This window comes from Hyla sarda, chromosome 8 (genome assembly GCF_029499605.1).
Source record: "Hyla sarda isolate aHylSar1 chromosome 8, aHylSar1.hap1, whole genome shotgun sequence".
Lineage (NCBI taxonomy): Eukaryota > Metazoa > Chordata > Amphibia > Anura > Hylidae > Hyla > Hyla sarda.
Window position 1 is genome coordinate 142983431 of NC_079196.1, and position 16711 is coordinate 143000141.

The 16711-nt window shown below is 45.0% G+C and overlaps 1 protein-coding gene across 4 annotated transcripts in view; it reads left to right on the forward strand.

Annotated features, from left to right (window-relative positions):
• The window catches only part of HECW2 (HECT, C2 and WW domain containing E3 ubiquitin protein ligase 2), a 660271-nt gene that overhangs the window by 247315 nt on the left and 396245 nt on the right, over positions 1-16711 (forward strand). For all 4 annotated transcript variants that reach the window (XM_056536055.1, XM_056536058.1, XM_056536057.1 and 1 more), the window contains 2 exons: positions 2052-2146; positions 9951-10023. In XM_056536055.1, coding sequence (XP_056392030.1) covers positions 2052-2146; positions 9951-10023 — 168 coding nt within the window. The remainder of the gene's footprint in view (positions 1-2051; positions 2147-9950; positions 10024-16711) is intronic.

A 16711-nucleotide genomic window follows, 5' to 3' on the forward strand; every position in this document is an offset into this window, starting at 1 on the left:
CTGTGTTTCAAATGGAAAATAATTTCCACTGTAGTATTCAGCATCTAATAAGTACAGGAAGGATTAAGATTTTTTAATAAAAGTAATTTACAAATCTAAACAGAAGAAAAAAATGTGCAAGTGCAGCTCACAATTATAGTATGACACTAGCCGAGGTCAAAACAGGGCATGCAACTATACCTCAGCTGCAAGAGAAATCGGGAATATAAACAGAAAAATTTGCCCGGACCTTCAGGGTAGTGTATATGATAATGTAAATATTGTATATTAATATGTAAAATAGATTTCTGGGTCGTGCTTCAATGATAATTCAATTGTTTTATTAAAATATAATAATATGCAATACGTTACTCCTCACAGAGCCCTTGTGAGAGGAACACATAAAATATAAAATGTAAGCAATCTTACAATATAGATATAAAGAGATCAATCACTGGTATATATATGACTTAATAAATACATACAATGCCTATATTCTCTGCAGCTGAAATCCACGATGGGATACTGTTAGAAAGAATATTATATGTCCTTTTGGACAAAAGCAGTTTGTAACAATTTACATACTATGTTACCGGTCCTGTGTTTGATGGTTATGACAGCTCAAACAGCTTGCGCTGGAGGCAGATAAGGTAGTGGACGTGATGCTGGAACATACACACACACACACATACATACATACATACATACACACACACACGTTGAGTTTTATATATATATATATATATATATATATATATATATATATATATACACACACATACATATATCAAGCAAATCTGTTATATACATGACACACAATTTTCCTAACAAATGTATTTCACGTTTTGGATGCGCCAATGCCAGTAACTAGAGCAAGCTCCCTGCTGTGGCCGGATAACCCTGTGTGTCTGCTTGTAGCAGCAGATTTCCTGCCGCAGTTCTGCTATAAGCAGACACACAGGGCTTCCCGTCTGCAGAAGGGAGCTTGCTCTAGTGACTGGCATTGGCGCATCCAAAACGTAAAAGGAAAATATATATATATATATATAGATCCAAAATCATAGGATGTTGCAGAATCTTGTAATACCTTTTTTATTGGCTAACAGTATTTTGGGAGTCCTCCTATTTTCTTGTAAAAAGCATTTTGAGCTCAAAAGCAGAAAACACACAAATATGCAGGGGTTAAGATAACAGATGTGGAGAATTCTCAGTTGTGCCATAAATTGTACAGCTATAGGACCAACATTCTATGATTATGCATCTGCAGCACTGGACTGATACACCTACTCCAAATGACTGGATATGTATTTTCAAAGAGGTTAACCACAAAAGGGTGTTTCCTTAATGAAAACAGCCTGTTTCTTATAAAATAATAACAAACCTTTACAGACCTTTCACGCTCCCCCAGTGCCTTCAGAATCTCTGCTCCGGTTTGTAGTGCAAGTCTCTTCCTGATGGTGCCCAAGGTCCATCTGCAACAGCCAGTAATTGTCTGAGCCTGATGTATTGAGCCCCAGCTCCTGTCTTCTTCCTGGTGATGAGGCTCAGTACATCACATTGCTTCTCAGCTAAACACCCTTCTGCCGGATAACCCCTTTAATGACACCTGATGCGTGAAAAGATGCGTGAAAACATCGCTGGCATCAGGGTCTCAGTCACTAATTGAGATAGAGACCCCAGTTGAGTGGATTTAGAAACCAACTGTCCTGAAAACAAACTTGCCCCCCCCCCCCACACACACACACACACAAATAAATAAATAACAAAAAAATACTCCCATTTTTTTCCTCAGTGTGTAAGTAAAATATTTCAAGTGGGCCAGAGTACAGAATCTAACAGCACTGATGACGTTTGAGTGTGTTTTTCAGTCTGAGCCAAAAGCCTGATACTGTCGAAAAATAACCCAAAGTTACTAGGTGACTCCATTTAGATTGTTGGATTGAATGTGGTCAGGGCATGAATACGTCAGTAGCTGATTTTGAGCTTCTTCCGACAGATCTGTGCCACAGAGGTACAAAACGTGATGTGTTTCTCACCAATTTTACTGATCATAAATTTTTCTTCCTTTTCAGCGGAAATAAAAATTTGTTTTAAGTATTATCATGGTATCAGTGGATCTTTAAGAGCGACCACACCTTGTATCACTGTGAAAAATCCTGCTGTTATGGTAAGTTTAACATGTTTAAAATAAACTGTGCCATAGTCCAACATTCTTTTTACTTATTGGATCTGCAATCGTTGTAGAATGATGATGTAAAATATTCTGTGGATGATTGTTTAATTATGAGTTATGCTCTATCTGTAAATTACTTTATTGTTCAACTCTGCAGCCGATGCTCTGGTTTCAGTGTGACTCTCCCAGACCTGGTAGCTTTATTTCTGCTTTCCCCCTTTTTTGTTGGTGGCATGCTGGAAAGGGGCTGGCTGTGTGACTCGGTTCATTAGCCAAATGTCTCTTCATCAGCTTTAACAGAAAATTGCACTGTTTTACACATTGAACTGTGTCAGGCACATCAACACAGAGAGGGCAGACAGAAAAAAAGTTGTTAAAAACAAACATGAAAGTAAAAATATAGAAAATGTGTGAACTTTGAAGCTTAGTCTTTCCCTTATACAACATATATGTGATATATGTTGACTTTTAACCCCTTAAGGACTCAGGGTTTTTCCGTTTTTGCACTTTTGTTTTTTCCTCCTTACCTTTTAAAAATCATAACCCTTTCAATTTTCCACCTAAAAATCCATATTATGGCTTATTTTTTGCATTGCCAATTCTACTTTGCAGTGACTTTAGTCATTTTACCCAAAAATGCACGGCGAAACGGAAAAAATAATCATTGTGCGACAACATCGACAACATTTTGGGGGCTTCCGTTTCTACGCAGTGCATATTTCGGTAAAAATTACACCTTATCATTATTCTGTTAAAATGATACCCTACTTATATAGGTTTGATTTTGTCGCACTTCTGGAAAAAATCATAACTACATGCAGGAAAATTTATACGTTTCAAAATGTCATCTTCTGACCCCTATAACTTTTTTTTATTTTTCCACATACAGGGCGGTATGAGGACAAATTTTTTGCGCCGTGATCTTAAGTTTTTATCGGTATGATTTTTGTTTTGATCGGACTTTTTGATCACTTTTTATTCATTTTTTAATGGTATAAAAAGTGACCAAAAATGCACTTTTTTTGACTTTGGAATTTTTTTGCGCGTACGCCATTGACCGTACGGTTTAATTAATGATATATTTTTATAGTTCGGACATTTACGCACGCGGAGATACCACATACGTTTATTTTTTTTTACACTGTTTTATTTTTTTTATGGGAAAAGGGGGGTGATTCAAACTTTTATTAGTTAAGGGGTTAAATGACCTTTATTAACACTTTAAAAAAAACGTTTTTTTGCAGTGTTATAGGTCCCATAGGGACCTATAACACTGCACACACTGATCTTTTACACAGATCACAGGCGTGTATTAACACGCCTGTGATCAGTGTTATCGGCGCTTGACTGCTCCTGCCTGGATCTCAGGCACGGAGCAGTCATTCGCCGATCGGACACCGAGGAGGCAGGTAAGGGCCCTCCCGGTGTCCTGTCAGCGGTTCGGGACGCCGCGATTTCACCGCGGCGGTCCCGAACAGCCCGACTGAGCAGCCGGGATACTTTCAGTTTCACTTTAGAAGCGGCGGTCAGCTTAAAATCAGGGTCAGGGTTAAAATCGTGACCACTCAGTGCTCCAAATTTTGCACAAAAACTTGTCATTGCTTCACAGAACGCAAGACCCATAACCTGAGCCTGCTGGAGCAGGTCTGGGGACCCATGCCAGGTAGGGGAAAAGAACAAACAGAAGGATGCAGATGGAGGGGGGGGGCAGATTGACCTTAAAGATGGGGTACAGGGGAGCAGATGAATGGGTAAAGATGTTTCACAGAGGTGAGCAGATGGGGGAAAGATGTGTCACAAAGGGGAGCAGATGCATAGGGGAATAATGTTTCACAGAGGGGAGCAGATGGACGGGGAAAGATGATGTGTCACAGAGGGGGAAGAGGAAGATGTGGCACAGGGGTATCAGAGGGGAAGGGAAATGATCTGGCACAGGGGGGGTCAGAGGGTGGGAAATGATGTCGCACAGGGAGGGACTAAAGAGGAGGGGGAATGATGTGACAAATGGGGGGAATCCGAGTTGGGGGAATATTGTGGCATTAAGTTCCAAATTTCCAAATCATTTATTTTACATTTATTTATTTTTTACTCAAATTTCCTTGTGTGGCATTGAGGCAGGTTTGAGGGCAATGGAAGGGTGTTTTTCCCAGTCCTTTATTCTAGGTGAGCTAGCAGAGATGCTCATCAGGTGCCTAATTAAAGAGGCCAGCAGAAGTGTTGAAAGTCTGCATATAAGAAAAGGAAACACAATCGTCTGGGCTCTCCCCAGAAGACAGCAAGGTGGCTGTGGGGGGAGGCAGGGGTCCTTGTGAGGAGCACACAGCCAGGCGCTGTGAGTGACCCCAACAGTGAAGTGGACAAGACAAGGGCTCTTAGCACACACAACAAGAGGCTGCAAATGCTTTGTGGGAACAGTGAGTAAACATTGCAGGAAACTTGTGTTTTGAGCTGGTGGAGACTAGCTCACCAGTGGATAGAGAGGGAAGTGTTTAATGTGTAGGTAGTGACTGGACGGTTTCCCGCAATCTATCTGATAAAGCTGGCGAGGAGCCATATTTGCATGAAGAACTGTTGTTTGCCTGCTAAATGAAGTAGAAACGTGTCTTGTGGATGTGTCAATGACGATCCCAGAACTAACCCAGAAGGAAATCCCTACAATTGGTGGAGAGTTGCTGGGAGCAACCTACCGTGTATGTTGAAAGTGGGACAGGCCCTGCTGTGGAGTACAAGAGCAGGGCTGAGACTGTGGTGAAGGCATTGCTAGGGCAACGGATCGCAACAAGCGAGTGAGCACTCTCTCAGGTGAGGAGACAGGTTGACGGGCCACCTGTGCAGTGCAACAGCAGTAAGCAGTGTCTGATTTAGTTTTTTTTTGCAAAGATGGGTAGACGTTGAAATGCTGTTGCTAGGAGCAACCAACGTGAAGAGCAACTGGTTGTCGCCAAGATGGATGCTATGGTGAGCACCTTGATGAAACTGGCTGCAGCTCAGCAAGAGGACGTCTTCACACCTGACTATCCACTGGCCAGGAGGCCAGAAAAGAGGGATTGTGAGGACCAGTGAGTTGATGATGGGTGGTATCCCACTGTTCGTGGAACTGGACTGCCAACAGGCTGTATACAGAGTCATGACGAATATAATACCTTTTGTGAAGATTCGACCAGAGCTGGTAAGACTGTTCTAATTGACTTTGAAACGTTATGGGAAAGTAAACCATATGATGAAGGTGTGTGCAGAGCTTAATGTGGAGTTTATACTGGGCAGAGACTTTCCATATTTTTGGCAGTTGTGAGGGGGGGACAGTGTGGCAGAGAAATCACACACAAATGTCCCTGAGGTAAAGGTGGGCAGTGTCTCGCTAGTCGACTGTGTGAACTCTGTCCAAGGTGGCTCCAACCTATGTCCAAGTGCAAAATGTGAGGGTGGGGGACCCCTTATGAAGACTGATGAGACTGGACTAAAGTCTGGTGAACAGAAAATGTTGCATGCAGGACTGGGAATTTTTTTTTTTTTTACAAAACACACGTTGCTTGAGTTAGGTCATAGCTATGAATTGTCCTGTAAATTTTGAACATATGCAATGTGATAATGTTTTTTGTGAAAAACCCATGCCTATGTTTTCTGAAGTAATGTGTACTGCTGCCAACTCAAACAGGACAAAAGAAAACCTGTGTGAGCTGACAGAAGAGGCTAAAAATGGGGTTCCTTTGTTAGAGTTCAGGGTCTCACAGCAGAGTATGCATAGTGTTCCTAGTGGCGTAAGAAAGTACTGTGAATGGGAAGATTGTCAAGTGACTAGAGCCTGATAGACCTGATAGATACACCTGATAGACCGACAACACCTGACTTGCACCACACACTAGTTGAGAGTTACTCAGCCTCTGTCAGCAGTCACTTGATATTTGTCAGATAGGGGTCTGCCAGACTGATGGTGAAGCTGATGAACAGACCGCTAGTCAAGTTCAAGAGGATCCAGAGACTCAAGTGACAAGTGTCCCTCTGACTGAAACAGAGTCTTCAGTAAAACCAGAAACTGAGCAGGTGCCGGAGCATGGGTTCCATCCGCCAGTTAAAGATGAGCCCAAGGGGGGTCTGAAATTGTGCTGTCATCTGGAAGAGGTCATGTTGACCAAAAAAGAAGCTACAGTGATGGCTGTGGATAATGCAGAACTACTGAAAAGAGTACATGTGGAGCCAGGTGCTGCGCTTACTGTCACAGACAGTCCTGAATGAAAGATATGTGACATCTGGACCAGAGATGGATCGTGATCAGGAAGATCGAACCACTGAATCAGATGTTGTTGCAGACCCTGGAGCTCTAGACGTCTCTGACGTTCAGCGGAGAGACAGTGGTGAAGTGAAAGAGGAGTCTGCGGGTGAGCAGAGAGACAGCGATAAACTGTCCGCGAACTACCCTGAGGCCCACGGGGCCAAGATCCTTGGAAAGGGGATGACAACCCTTAAAGGAGAAGAGTCGAAATTAGTCGACTTGAAGGAAGAGACAGGCCAAGGACAGGTGACTGTTAGAGGACAAGAGAATGTCTCAAGGTCCAGCAGCGACAGGGAGGAGACAGCTGTAAGTTAGATATGTTGGAAAAGACGAGCTGGTAAGAAAAGGGGCAGATCCAGAATCTTGAAGAAGCCTAACAGATGGTTTCTGCTAAATTTGGCACAAAAGGGAGAAGAGGTTCATCATCTGACAGAGGAGAAAGAAAAAACTCTTGCAGACTTGACGAAACGGCAAGAAGCGGAGCTTCAGCTGCAGAAAGATGTGGAGCTCCACAAAAGTGAGTTTGCGGCTCTGCAGGATGAACTGTCCTGCTCCCAGGATCTTGTGACCAGCAAGGAGGGCAAATTGGAGAGTCTTGTCAAGCAGATCTCATTCAAGGAGAAATAAGTGAATGTTCTGTGTGAGGCATATCAGGCTCTACAAAGTGATCACCAGGCTAGGTTGGTACCTGTAGAAGAGCTCGAGAAGGCGAAAGGGGTAATGGCTCGTAAGGTGCAGAGCCTGGAGGCGCAGAGCGAAACACACATTAACTCTCATGCAGCTAACTTGCATTTGCTGGGAATGCGGCTCTCCAAACAAGAGGCTCAGCTAAAAGTCTGAGCAGAAAGTGTCCGAGATGGTGCAGCTGAGTAAAGACAATGAGCAGATGAGAGAACAACTGCTGTCCCTGGAGGATACTGTCAAAAACTTGACAGAATTGCTGGAAAGAGAAAAGGTGAACTCTGCAAAGCTCAAGCGTGAGCAGCAGAAAAATATAAAGCTGGAAGGGGACATGAAGGTCCTAAAAGAAAGCAGAGACCAAGCTGAAGCAGACCGGACTAAAGAGAGGTTAAGTGTCCCAAATGGAAACTGAGGCTGAGGCCACAGCTCTCCGTGTTGAAGAAGAAAAACTGCTTGTGGGGCAAAAGCTGTTGGAGACAGAGATGCTTTCTCTAAAAGTGGCGGAATCTGAGCAATGGACTCAAGAAACAGAAGAGTCTAAAGCAGAGATTGAGCTGAAACCATATGGGAAGTCCTCTGAAGCTGAGACTGAGGTAAAAACCTATGAAAGGTCCTCTGAAGCTGCAGAGATATTGACATTTGATGGTGAAAATGCTGAGGCAGAGAAGTTCTCTGAGGCTGAAGCTAAATCAGAGATAACTGCAGAAGCTGCAAGTAAAGTCATTGACACATCTGAAGGTGCGGGGGAAGAGAGGCCTAAAGGAGCCAAGAGTCCTCAGCCTGCAGATGAGCCTGTGAAGGTTGGTGTCCCTAGAGAAAAGGCTAATGAGAAAGCAGAGTCCTTTAAAAAGAGGTCTCTGTGATAGAAGACGGGGACGGGGTCTGGCTGGATTTGTTTCAGAAAACACTGGAAGAAAGTATGTAGAAGTAGAATTTTGGAGAAGAGTCCGTCTCAAGGAGAAAATGGACAGGTGCATTAAATGGAAGCCTCCTGAAATTGTGGAGAATGTCTTAGAAGTTCTGAAAATGGGTGATACAGGCTTGGTTGGCCACCAGCAAAGTTTGGGCAGTGGTCATACCATTGACAGAAAAAGACAAAGGCCTGGAGAATCTACCTTGTCTGCACCTAGTGTCCAGAGCACTGCACAAACCAAGATGAAGAACCTGGTGTTGGAAAGGCGTGACATGAATGGAGCCTTCTACAAGGGATTTGTCTAAGGTGACCAAAAGTCTTGTGCTCGGTGGCTGGTGAAAGTGCGAATGAAAGAAGGGTGCACCATTGAAGTGGTGCATATAAAATCTGCTGAAGAAGCCAAGTGTCTCAAAAGCTGTTGGACGAAGTTGATCAAGTAAATACACCAATAAATGTGGTAATTGTATTTTTGCAACAGATGTAGGCACCCTTGTTAGAAAAAAAAATGTTCTTTTAAATGGAATGCAGCTCATTTGTGTTTCAATGGATGGCTGATGTGTGGGAGGGAGAAAAGGGACCTCAAACTTACAAACAAGGAACTATGGGATTTGTAGTTGAAGAAGGAAACTCCAACAGGAAATAGCCAGTTCACATAGAGAGCCACAGTGTTATGTTAAAGGAGTAGTCCAGTGGTGATTCAGTGGTGAGCAACTTATCCCCTATCCTAAGGATAGGGGATAAGTTGCAGATCGCGGGGGGTCCGACCGCTGGGGCCCCCTGCGATCTCCTGTACGGAGCCCCGACAGTCCGCGGGAAGGGGGCGTGTCGACCTCCGCACGAGGCGGCGGCGGACACGCCCCCTCAATACAACTCTATGGCAGAGCCGAAGCGCTGCCTTCGGCAATCTCCGGCTCTGCCATAGAGATGTATTGAGGGGGCGTGTCGGCCGCCGCCTCGTGCGGGGGTCGACACCCACTATCTCGGCGGAGAGCCGGGGCCCAGTACAGAGAGATCGCAGGGGGCCCCAGCGGTCGGACCCCCCGCGATCTCAAACTTATCCCCTATCCTTGGGATAGGGGATAAGTTTTTCACCACTGGACTACCCCTTTAATCTCACAATATAGCCATTTAGCTCAAAGACAAGCACAGATCCTCCCTAAGCAAGTCCATTACTGTCTGGCAGGTACGTACTAAAATTACCTCATGGTGGATAACTCCTTTAATACTTTTTTTTTTTTTTTTGCTAATTCTTTTGTATCTTTGTGCAGACTTCCAACTCCACCTCAGCATACTCCACTTTATTGGCCCTAAACTGTACCTAAACTTCAAAAAAAAGAAAAACTTTCTTCATGTGATGAAAGTCTTATAGACTTTCATTAAATCCTTACACTGCTCGCTTGGCTTTCCAAGGAGAGGCGAGCAAAAACCAAAGGTGCACAGTACTCAGTCAAGAATGTCTGTCCCTTTTTAATTTAACAATTGGTGGTGGGGTCTCATGGAGACATGCTACTATGACATGTCAGAAGTTTTCTTTTAAAAGATTAGGTACGCTTTAATTTATATACTGCTTTCTGTTTTGTTTTTTTATTGTCTGACTGCTCATTCAGTGTACCACTCACTGGCTCTTATTATTCCTCCAGTTCCTGTTCTATGGGAATTGGTCCTAGGTATTTTCCTCTTTTCTTTCTGTACAAATATAATTTCATATGTATAAAATTATATTTGCATAGACAAACAAACGTGCGTGTGTGCGTAGAAGCCAATACTCAGAGCCCCCCACTTAGCAGGAGAGAACGGGAGTCTGGTTACACTCAATGGCGGAATCATGCCCTTTGAATTTAGAGGAAAAGTGGCTGTGCTTGCATATTTTACTACTTTTATTGTTTACGATGCATCATACCCCATGACACATTTATTACTTCCTTTACTTGCAGATGGGTGCAGATGGTATGGATGGATTTTCTGCTTCTCAGCAATGTCGAAAGCTAGCTAGCTTCACTTTATCAGGTAAAGGAATAATTTACTGTTAACTGCTTGTGCTTATAAGGTGCATTATAGAAATTTCCTTTTTTGTTTAGCCAAAAGTTTTGGTGCAGGAATTTAGGTCAATAAAAACTATTTATATTGAAATGCACATATAGTAAAAAGTTAAACACATTACATGTGGCTTTTGAAAGAAATGCAGAGGAAAAGTGTGCCGCAATAAAGCACAGGCATGTTCTGAAGACACAGACTTTAGGTTATTATTTTACTCAAACAAACGTACAATGTTAGACAGTACTGTATACACAATCAAATTCCCTTCTGACAAAGTGGTGTTTGACGATACATACCTCAAGGTGTATGCGGGGGTCCCCACATCGCATTAAGGATGTTTACTACAAATAATGTTCATTGGCACTTAGTAATTGCATTTGTATTTAGTTAGCATTATTTTCCACTTGATCCTTAACATTGCATATTATTATTTTATTCTTATATTGATGCCACTTGGATATTTAGTAGAATGGGTATATTTCATTAGAACTTTGGGCATTGTGCAATAGTTTTGGGTCTCTGTTATGATTGATACATCTTACTCTACAGCCTTATTGTACCTTTATTGTCATCTGTATACTAGGGTTGCACGATATATCGCAAAAGCTATCAAATCACGATTTTTGCTTTTTGTGATATATCTATACGGCCACCCGGGAAAACTTGCGATTATCTGCACCTGTGGGCTGCTGAAGGTGGGGGCCGGCCAGGGCTGGTAAAAACAAATTTAAATACAAAGTCAGTGTTTCCCAACCAGGTTGCCTCCAGTTGTTGCAAAACTACAACTCCCAGCATGCCCGGACCGGCAAAGGCTGTCCGGGCATGCCTGTAGTTATAGTTTCACAACAGCTGGAGTCACCCTGGTAGAAAACACTGAGCTAAGTAAAAGGGCACAGGGATAAAAAGAAAAAGAAAACTTCTGCTCACCTACTCCTGTTCCCTGCAGATGCGGTTTCCCTCCGTGCAGTCTGGTGTCTCTTCTCCTCACCATTCAACTAGTAGAACATTTCCCTTTCCAGACAATCACTGGCGGCAGCGTTGTCACGTTTCAAGCCAGTGATTGGGTGATGGGGAAAGGTCTTTTTCGTCAGGAAACACACTAGGTTTCCCGGATCCGGTGGGAGATTTCAAAACCACCCAGGAAACCCAGTGTATTGCTGCAGTACAAAATGTGACGAGGAAACACTGTGTGCAGACAGCTAGCTTCCTCATGGCCTCAAGCACCTGTGCACGGACAGCCGGCAGGGTCCCGGACTGGATTAGCAGCAAAGGAAGAGAAGTCCAGCGCTAGGTGCAGCAATATCAGGTATTTATTGTAGGATCACAGATACATAAATGGCAACAAGACAAGTAACCAATGCGTTTCTGACCTTTAAGGGTCCTTAGTCATGTCAAATGTGACAAGGGGGGGAGATTTTGACAGGGGGACATGGGGGGGAGAATGTGACATGGGGGGAGAATGTGACAAGGGGAGGAATTTGGCAGGGGGAGGGGAGAATGTGGGGAATGGGACGTGATATGGGGGGGAAAATGTGGAAGGAGGAGGAAGGAATGTGATATGGGGGAGTGAGAGTGTGGCACGGGGAATGTCATATGGTGGGAAAATGTGGGGAATGTGACGGTGGGGGGGGAAGAATGTGGCGGGGGGGGGGGAGGGAGAATGTGATGGAGGGCAGGGTACATGGAGTATATATATAAAAATAGCCGCATGGTACAGAAATAACAACTAGGCATTAGTATAATTATGTATTCTACTTACATGTAGCCGTTCACAAGAAAGTAAAAGCAAACGCTGCAGTGGCAGCGAGTACCGGAGCAGTGTCCAGAGTGTCTGCGCATCTGGTGAACACGCCGGCGTCTCCATTAGTCCGGTGCGCATCCTATTTACGTCATTGGAGGCGCGTCCCCATGACGCCGCACATGGGGGCGTAATCTCCACTCAAGTCCTAGAATCCCGAAGGCAGGGTGAACCAGGCTTGGTGTCAATCAGACGTCGGAGGCAGCAGCGGCTTATGTGCAGAACATATAGGAAAAATCACTGATTTAGGCTAACTATACGGGGCGGATATTGAAAAAGGATGTACAAGGATATACAGAAATAAAAATAGTGATAAATGTTTTTTTGTGAACCCATCCTAAAACTATGACTGTATTGAACATAGATGATGCAGGGGTGCAGCTTCAGCTACACAAGTGTTTTACCAGAGAGATATGTCCATATGGCCTAGTATAAGACACATCTTTCATCCTAAAGCACTGCAGAATAATACTTTATTCGGTGCTTAATTTAATCCCACACATCTGTTTGTCATTGAAGCAGCTGTCTACTGTATTTTCTTTGGCTTAACCTTCTTTGCAGGATACTTAGTATGTCTGATTTTTTGGCAATACTGGATAACTTAAATAGAAATCATCTTTGGGATTGACCTGATATGCCACCTACAAACAATGCAAACAAATATTCCAGTATTACTGTTTTTCAGCTCCTATACTATACTAAATTTCTCCACGATGTGACAGCACTTGTTCTTAAATAAAACATTACTAGACTTTTGGTCAATAGAGACTAGTTTTTAAGACTAGGGACTCAACTTTCATTTCGTACAAAGCGGTGGCCTACACGCCTCCTCCATGTATCTCTATTGGAGTGCTGTAGATAAAGCATTCGGATAGCTCTGGCTCTCCCATACAGATGCATGGAGGGGCATGTCAGCCACAGTTTTGTGATGCGGTTGACACACTGCATGATAGGAGATAAGTTTTGTTATACTGGACTACTCCTTGTCTGTTAAACAAACTCAGGCTAGGACTGTAGCAATCCCTCTGCCACAGAGACCCCCTAGAAATGGCAGATGGATCACTGTAGGTTCTGGTAGACTTAGAGTTGTGGATAGAACGCATGTTTCACAGTCTGTGGCTCTCCATAATTCATTTGCAGCACTTTCAGAGTATAAGGGCAACATTGAGATTGGATCAGGCACAGAAAGTGATAAACCATCATCTCCTATATCTAAGGTATGAAAGACTGTAGCCAAAGACAAAAAGGATAAGGTGAAGAGTAATAGAAAGCAGCTGTTGGTAGGCGACTCGATCATAAGAGGAAAAGGGTTTTGTGATATGTCTCCCTGTTGCTACTGCTAGCAGAGATAGGAGACATTATTAATCTTGTTGAGCAAGCAAATCAGGAAGGGAAAGTGGATGTTCTTGTCCATCTAGGGATAAATGATCTGGCTTGCAATGAGGTTTCACAGGTAAAGGAATCTTTTCACACACTTGGTAATGATATACAGAAGATTGCATCCACGGTTTTATTTTCTGCTGTTCTTCCTGTGCAAAACCTGCAGAATAATAGACAGATGCGCATTAGGGAATTCAACTTATGGCTCGGTGAATGGTGTCAGAAGAAAGGATTCGTCTCACGATAGCTCTAGTTGGAATAGAAAGGAACTGTACAAGAAAGATGGTTTGCATCTTTCTCTCAAGGGGACAAATTTCCTCAGTGAACAGTTTAAAGTATTTTTTTTTAAATAGTATTTAAACTAGGAAGGGGGTCAAAAGAGTTATAAGCCATTAGTCCAATTTCCCCCCTAAAACAATGCCAGAACTTGCATGTAGCACATAGGTCAAAAAAAGACAAGCTGAGTCTTGTCTACTAATGCTCGTAGTTTAGGGAATAAGATCCATGAACTTGGCTCAATAATGACATCTGAGAATGTAGATTTAGTGTCTGTTAATGAAACATGGTTCAGAAAGCGTAATGACAGGGATATATCAATACCAGGGTACTCTTTAGATAGGAAAAACAGAGAAGGCAAGAAAGGGGGAGGGGTGGTCCTGTATGTGAAAGATAGTATAAAATGTAACCTAATTCGTGTTAGTGAGACCAACTTAGTCAGTTTGGGTTATGTTGCAGTTTAGTATTCATGCAGTAACTCATGTAGGTGTGATTTATAGACCACCTGGCCAAATAAAGGAATTAGATCTGCTAGTTGAGGAAATAGCTAAAATGATGTTTAAAGGGGAAGTTATAATTATGGGAGACTTTAATCTTCCTGATCTAAACTGGAAAACCAAAATAGCTAGTTCTACCAAGAGTACTGCTATTCTTAAAGGAAAACTGTCACCAGTTCAGCCACACTGGGTTATAGTGTGGGTGAACAGGAGACTGGTGCAGGTACCCGAAGTCCGGGGCCCAGTTCCTCTGAAGTCCGGCTTCTTCCAGCGCTGAATTGCGTGCTGGAGGTGGGCCCAACAGCTGAATTTGAATATTCATTGGCACTGGTCACGTGAGCACTCAGTAGACACAAGCACTCACGTGACCAGTGCTGATGAATATTCAAATCCAGCAGGTGGGCCCGCCTCCAGTGCGCAATTCAGCACTGGAAGAAGCAGGACTTCAGAGGGATCGGGCTCCGGACTTCAGGTATGTATATAGGTCAGGTGCGCCAGTGTATCGGGTTTAGTGTGGGTGAGCAGGTGACAGTTTTCCTTTAATTTCCTACTGGGATTATCTTTACAACAAGTAGTTGAGGAGCCAACCCGGAAGGAGGCCATTTTAGATTTAGGTAGGTAAAAGCTGTTATTAATTAAACCATACGGTCAATGGCGTACACATAAAAAAAATTCCAAAATCCAAAATAGCGTATTTTTGGTCACTTTTTATACCATTAAAAAATGAATAAAAAGCGATCAAAAAGTCCAATCAAAACAAAAATGGTACCGATAAAAACTTCAGATCACGGGGCGTGACCTGCCATGAGAGGAAGCAGCAGCTAAACTTCAGAGCTCCGGACCCACGGCCTTTATAGAGGCTAGTAAGCCCACTCACATGAGCTCCACAAAGTCGGGGAGGAGCAGGAAGTTGAGGGGACCCTCTCGGCACCCGCCGGTCCCGATATCAAACTTTTTCAGCCCACTGTCGGGGCTCCAAGACTCCCCGGGCCCGATGCCAGTTCACTCCAAGATGGCGCGGGGGCCTTGTGCTGAGGACGCGCTTCTCCCCTCGCCGCCAGTCACGAGGCGCACCACGGCCAGCTCAGCTCCTGCTGTGCTGAAGGGACATATGCCGGCCCTGAGGGACTTACCTGCAAGGACACAGACACCATGCAGTGCTTCCGGCCTGCAGGTCCCTCAGCGAGACACGGCCGGAGGTCGGGAGACCGGGCTGTAGCGCGCACAACCCCCGGCCGGGAAGATGGCACCACACTCAGAGGCCTGGCGCCCTGCACTGGAGCTCTCCCCTGACGGAGAGCTGACGATCCTGATATCACCAGCGGAGGCGCCGCTGCCTGTCCCTGTGCTGGATCTGGGCCAGCGGCAGCTGAAAGTACTGCTCACAGTTGCGAATGCCGGTGCAGTGTGTCACTCCCCACCACCCTGCATGATGGAGGAGCATGGACGCGGGAGCCCCCACGGCAGCCACTTGAGAGAGGTAGGAGAGAGGGCAGACATTCCCCTGTTGCCCCCCGGGCCCTCCTCACAGCCCTGCTCGCCCATGAGTGGGAGAATTTCTCCTTCACAAAGCATCCCATCTATCTTTAGGAGCCCCAGGGGTCCCCTGCCTCACCACTGTCCTCATTGGACCAGGAGCCGGTCATGGACCCTGGGAACCTGATCCTGGCTCACAGCCTTGCAGATCGAGTGTCTGCTGCTTGGAGGGACGGGGAGACCAATTGTAGTCCATTGTCCGTTCTGCCAGTGTCTGCTATGCCACCTCCAGGACATTGTGTGCAATCAACAGTACCTCGCTCCTCGGTCTGCTTGGCGACCCACTCATTGCCGCTTGGTAGCCCCGGGCAACGAGAAGGACTGAGTGACCCACTGTCTTCATCCCTCCCGCCTCCTGCACAGGCCGTGGCTTTACTAAAGGGACACCCTGAACTTCAAGCGCTACTGGCGCTGCTGCCTACTAAAAGTGACATGTCCGCCATGGCTCTAGATCTGAAACACGCATGGCGCCAGGATTTGCAACCTCTCAAGCAAGACGTGGCGGACCTCCAGAGCCGGGTGAGGGCCCTTGAGGACTTTCAATCCACCACTCTTGATACCATGAGGGAAATGCAATTTACTCTGACCGCCCACACATCCACCCAGCAGGCCTTGGTGGATCATCTGGACGACGTCGAAAATAGGAGTCGCCGAAATAATGTTCGCATTCGTGGTCTCCCAGAAGCCACACGGGCCCAAGATCTCCTTCCCACTGTCATCAGGATTTTTTATATGATTCTGGGGCGTCTGCCGGAGACACACATTGAACTGGACAGGGCCCATCGGGCTCTCTGTGCTCCTAGCGCTGACCCTGCGCGCCCAAGAGATGTAATCTGCCGTGTGCATAAATACACCCTGAAAGAACAGATAATGTCAAAAGTGAGGCAGAGGGGTGAGGTGGACTTTGATGGGGTGACCCTGCAACTGTATCCGGATCTCTCCAGACGCACCCTCCGTCAGAGGGCCCTCCTGAGACCACTGCTGAGGATGCTCCAGGACCGCCACCTGCCCTATCGCTGGGGGTTCCCCTTTGCCCTGAATGCCACGTCTGGAGAAGTGTCAGCCACACTGAGAGAACCAAAGGACTTGCCTCACTTCCTAGCGGCCCTGGATCTACCTCACATATCCCTTCCGGACTGGATGGACTTTCAGAAAAATCCCTATCCTGATA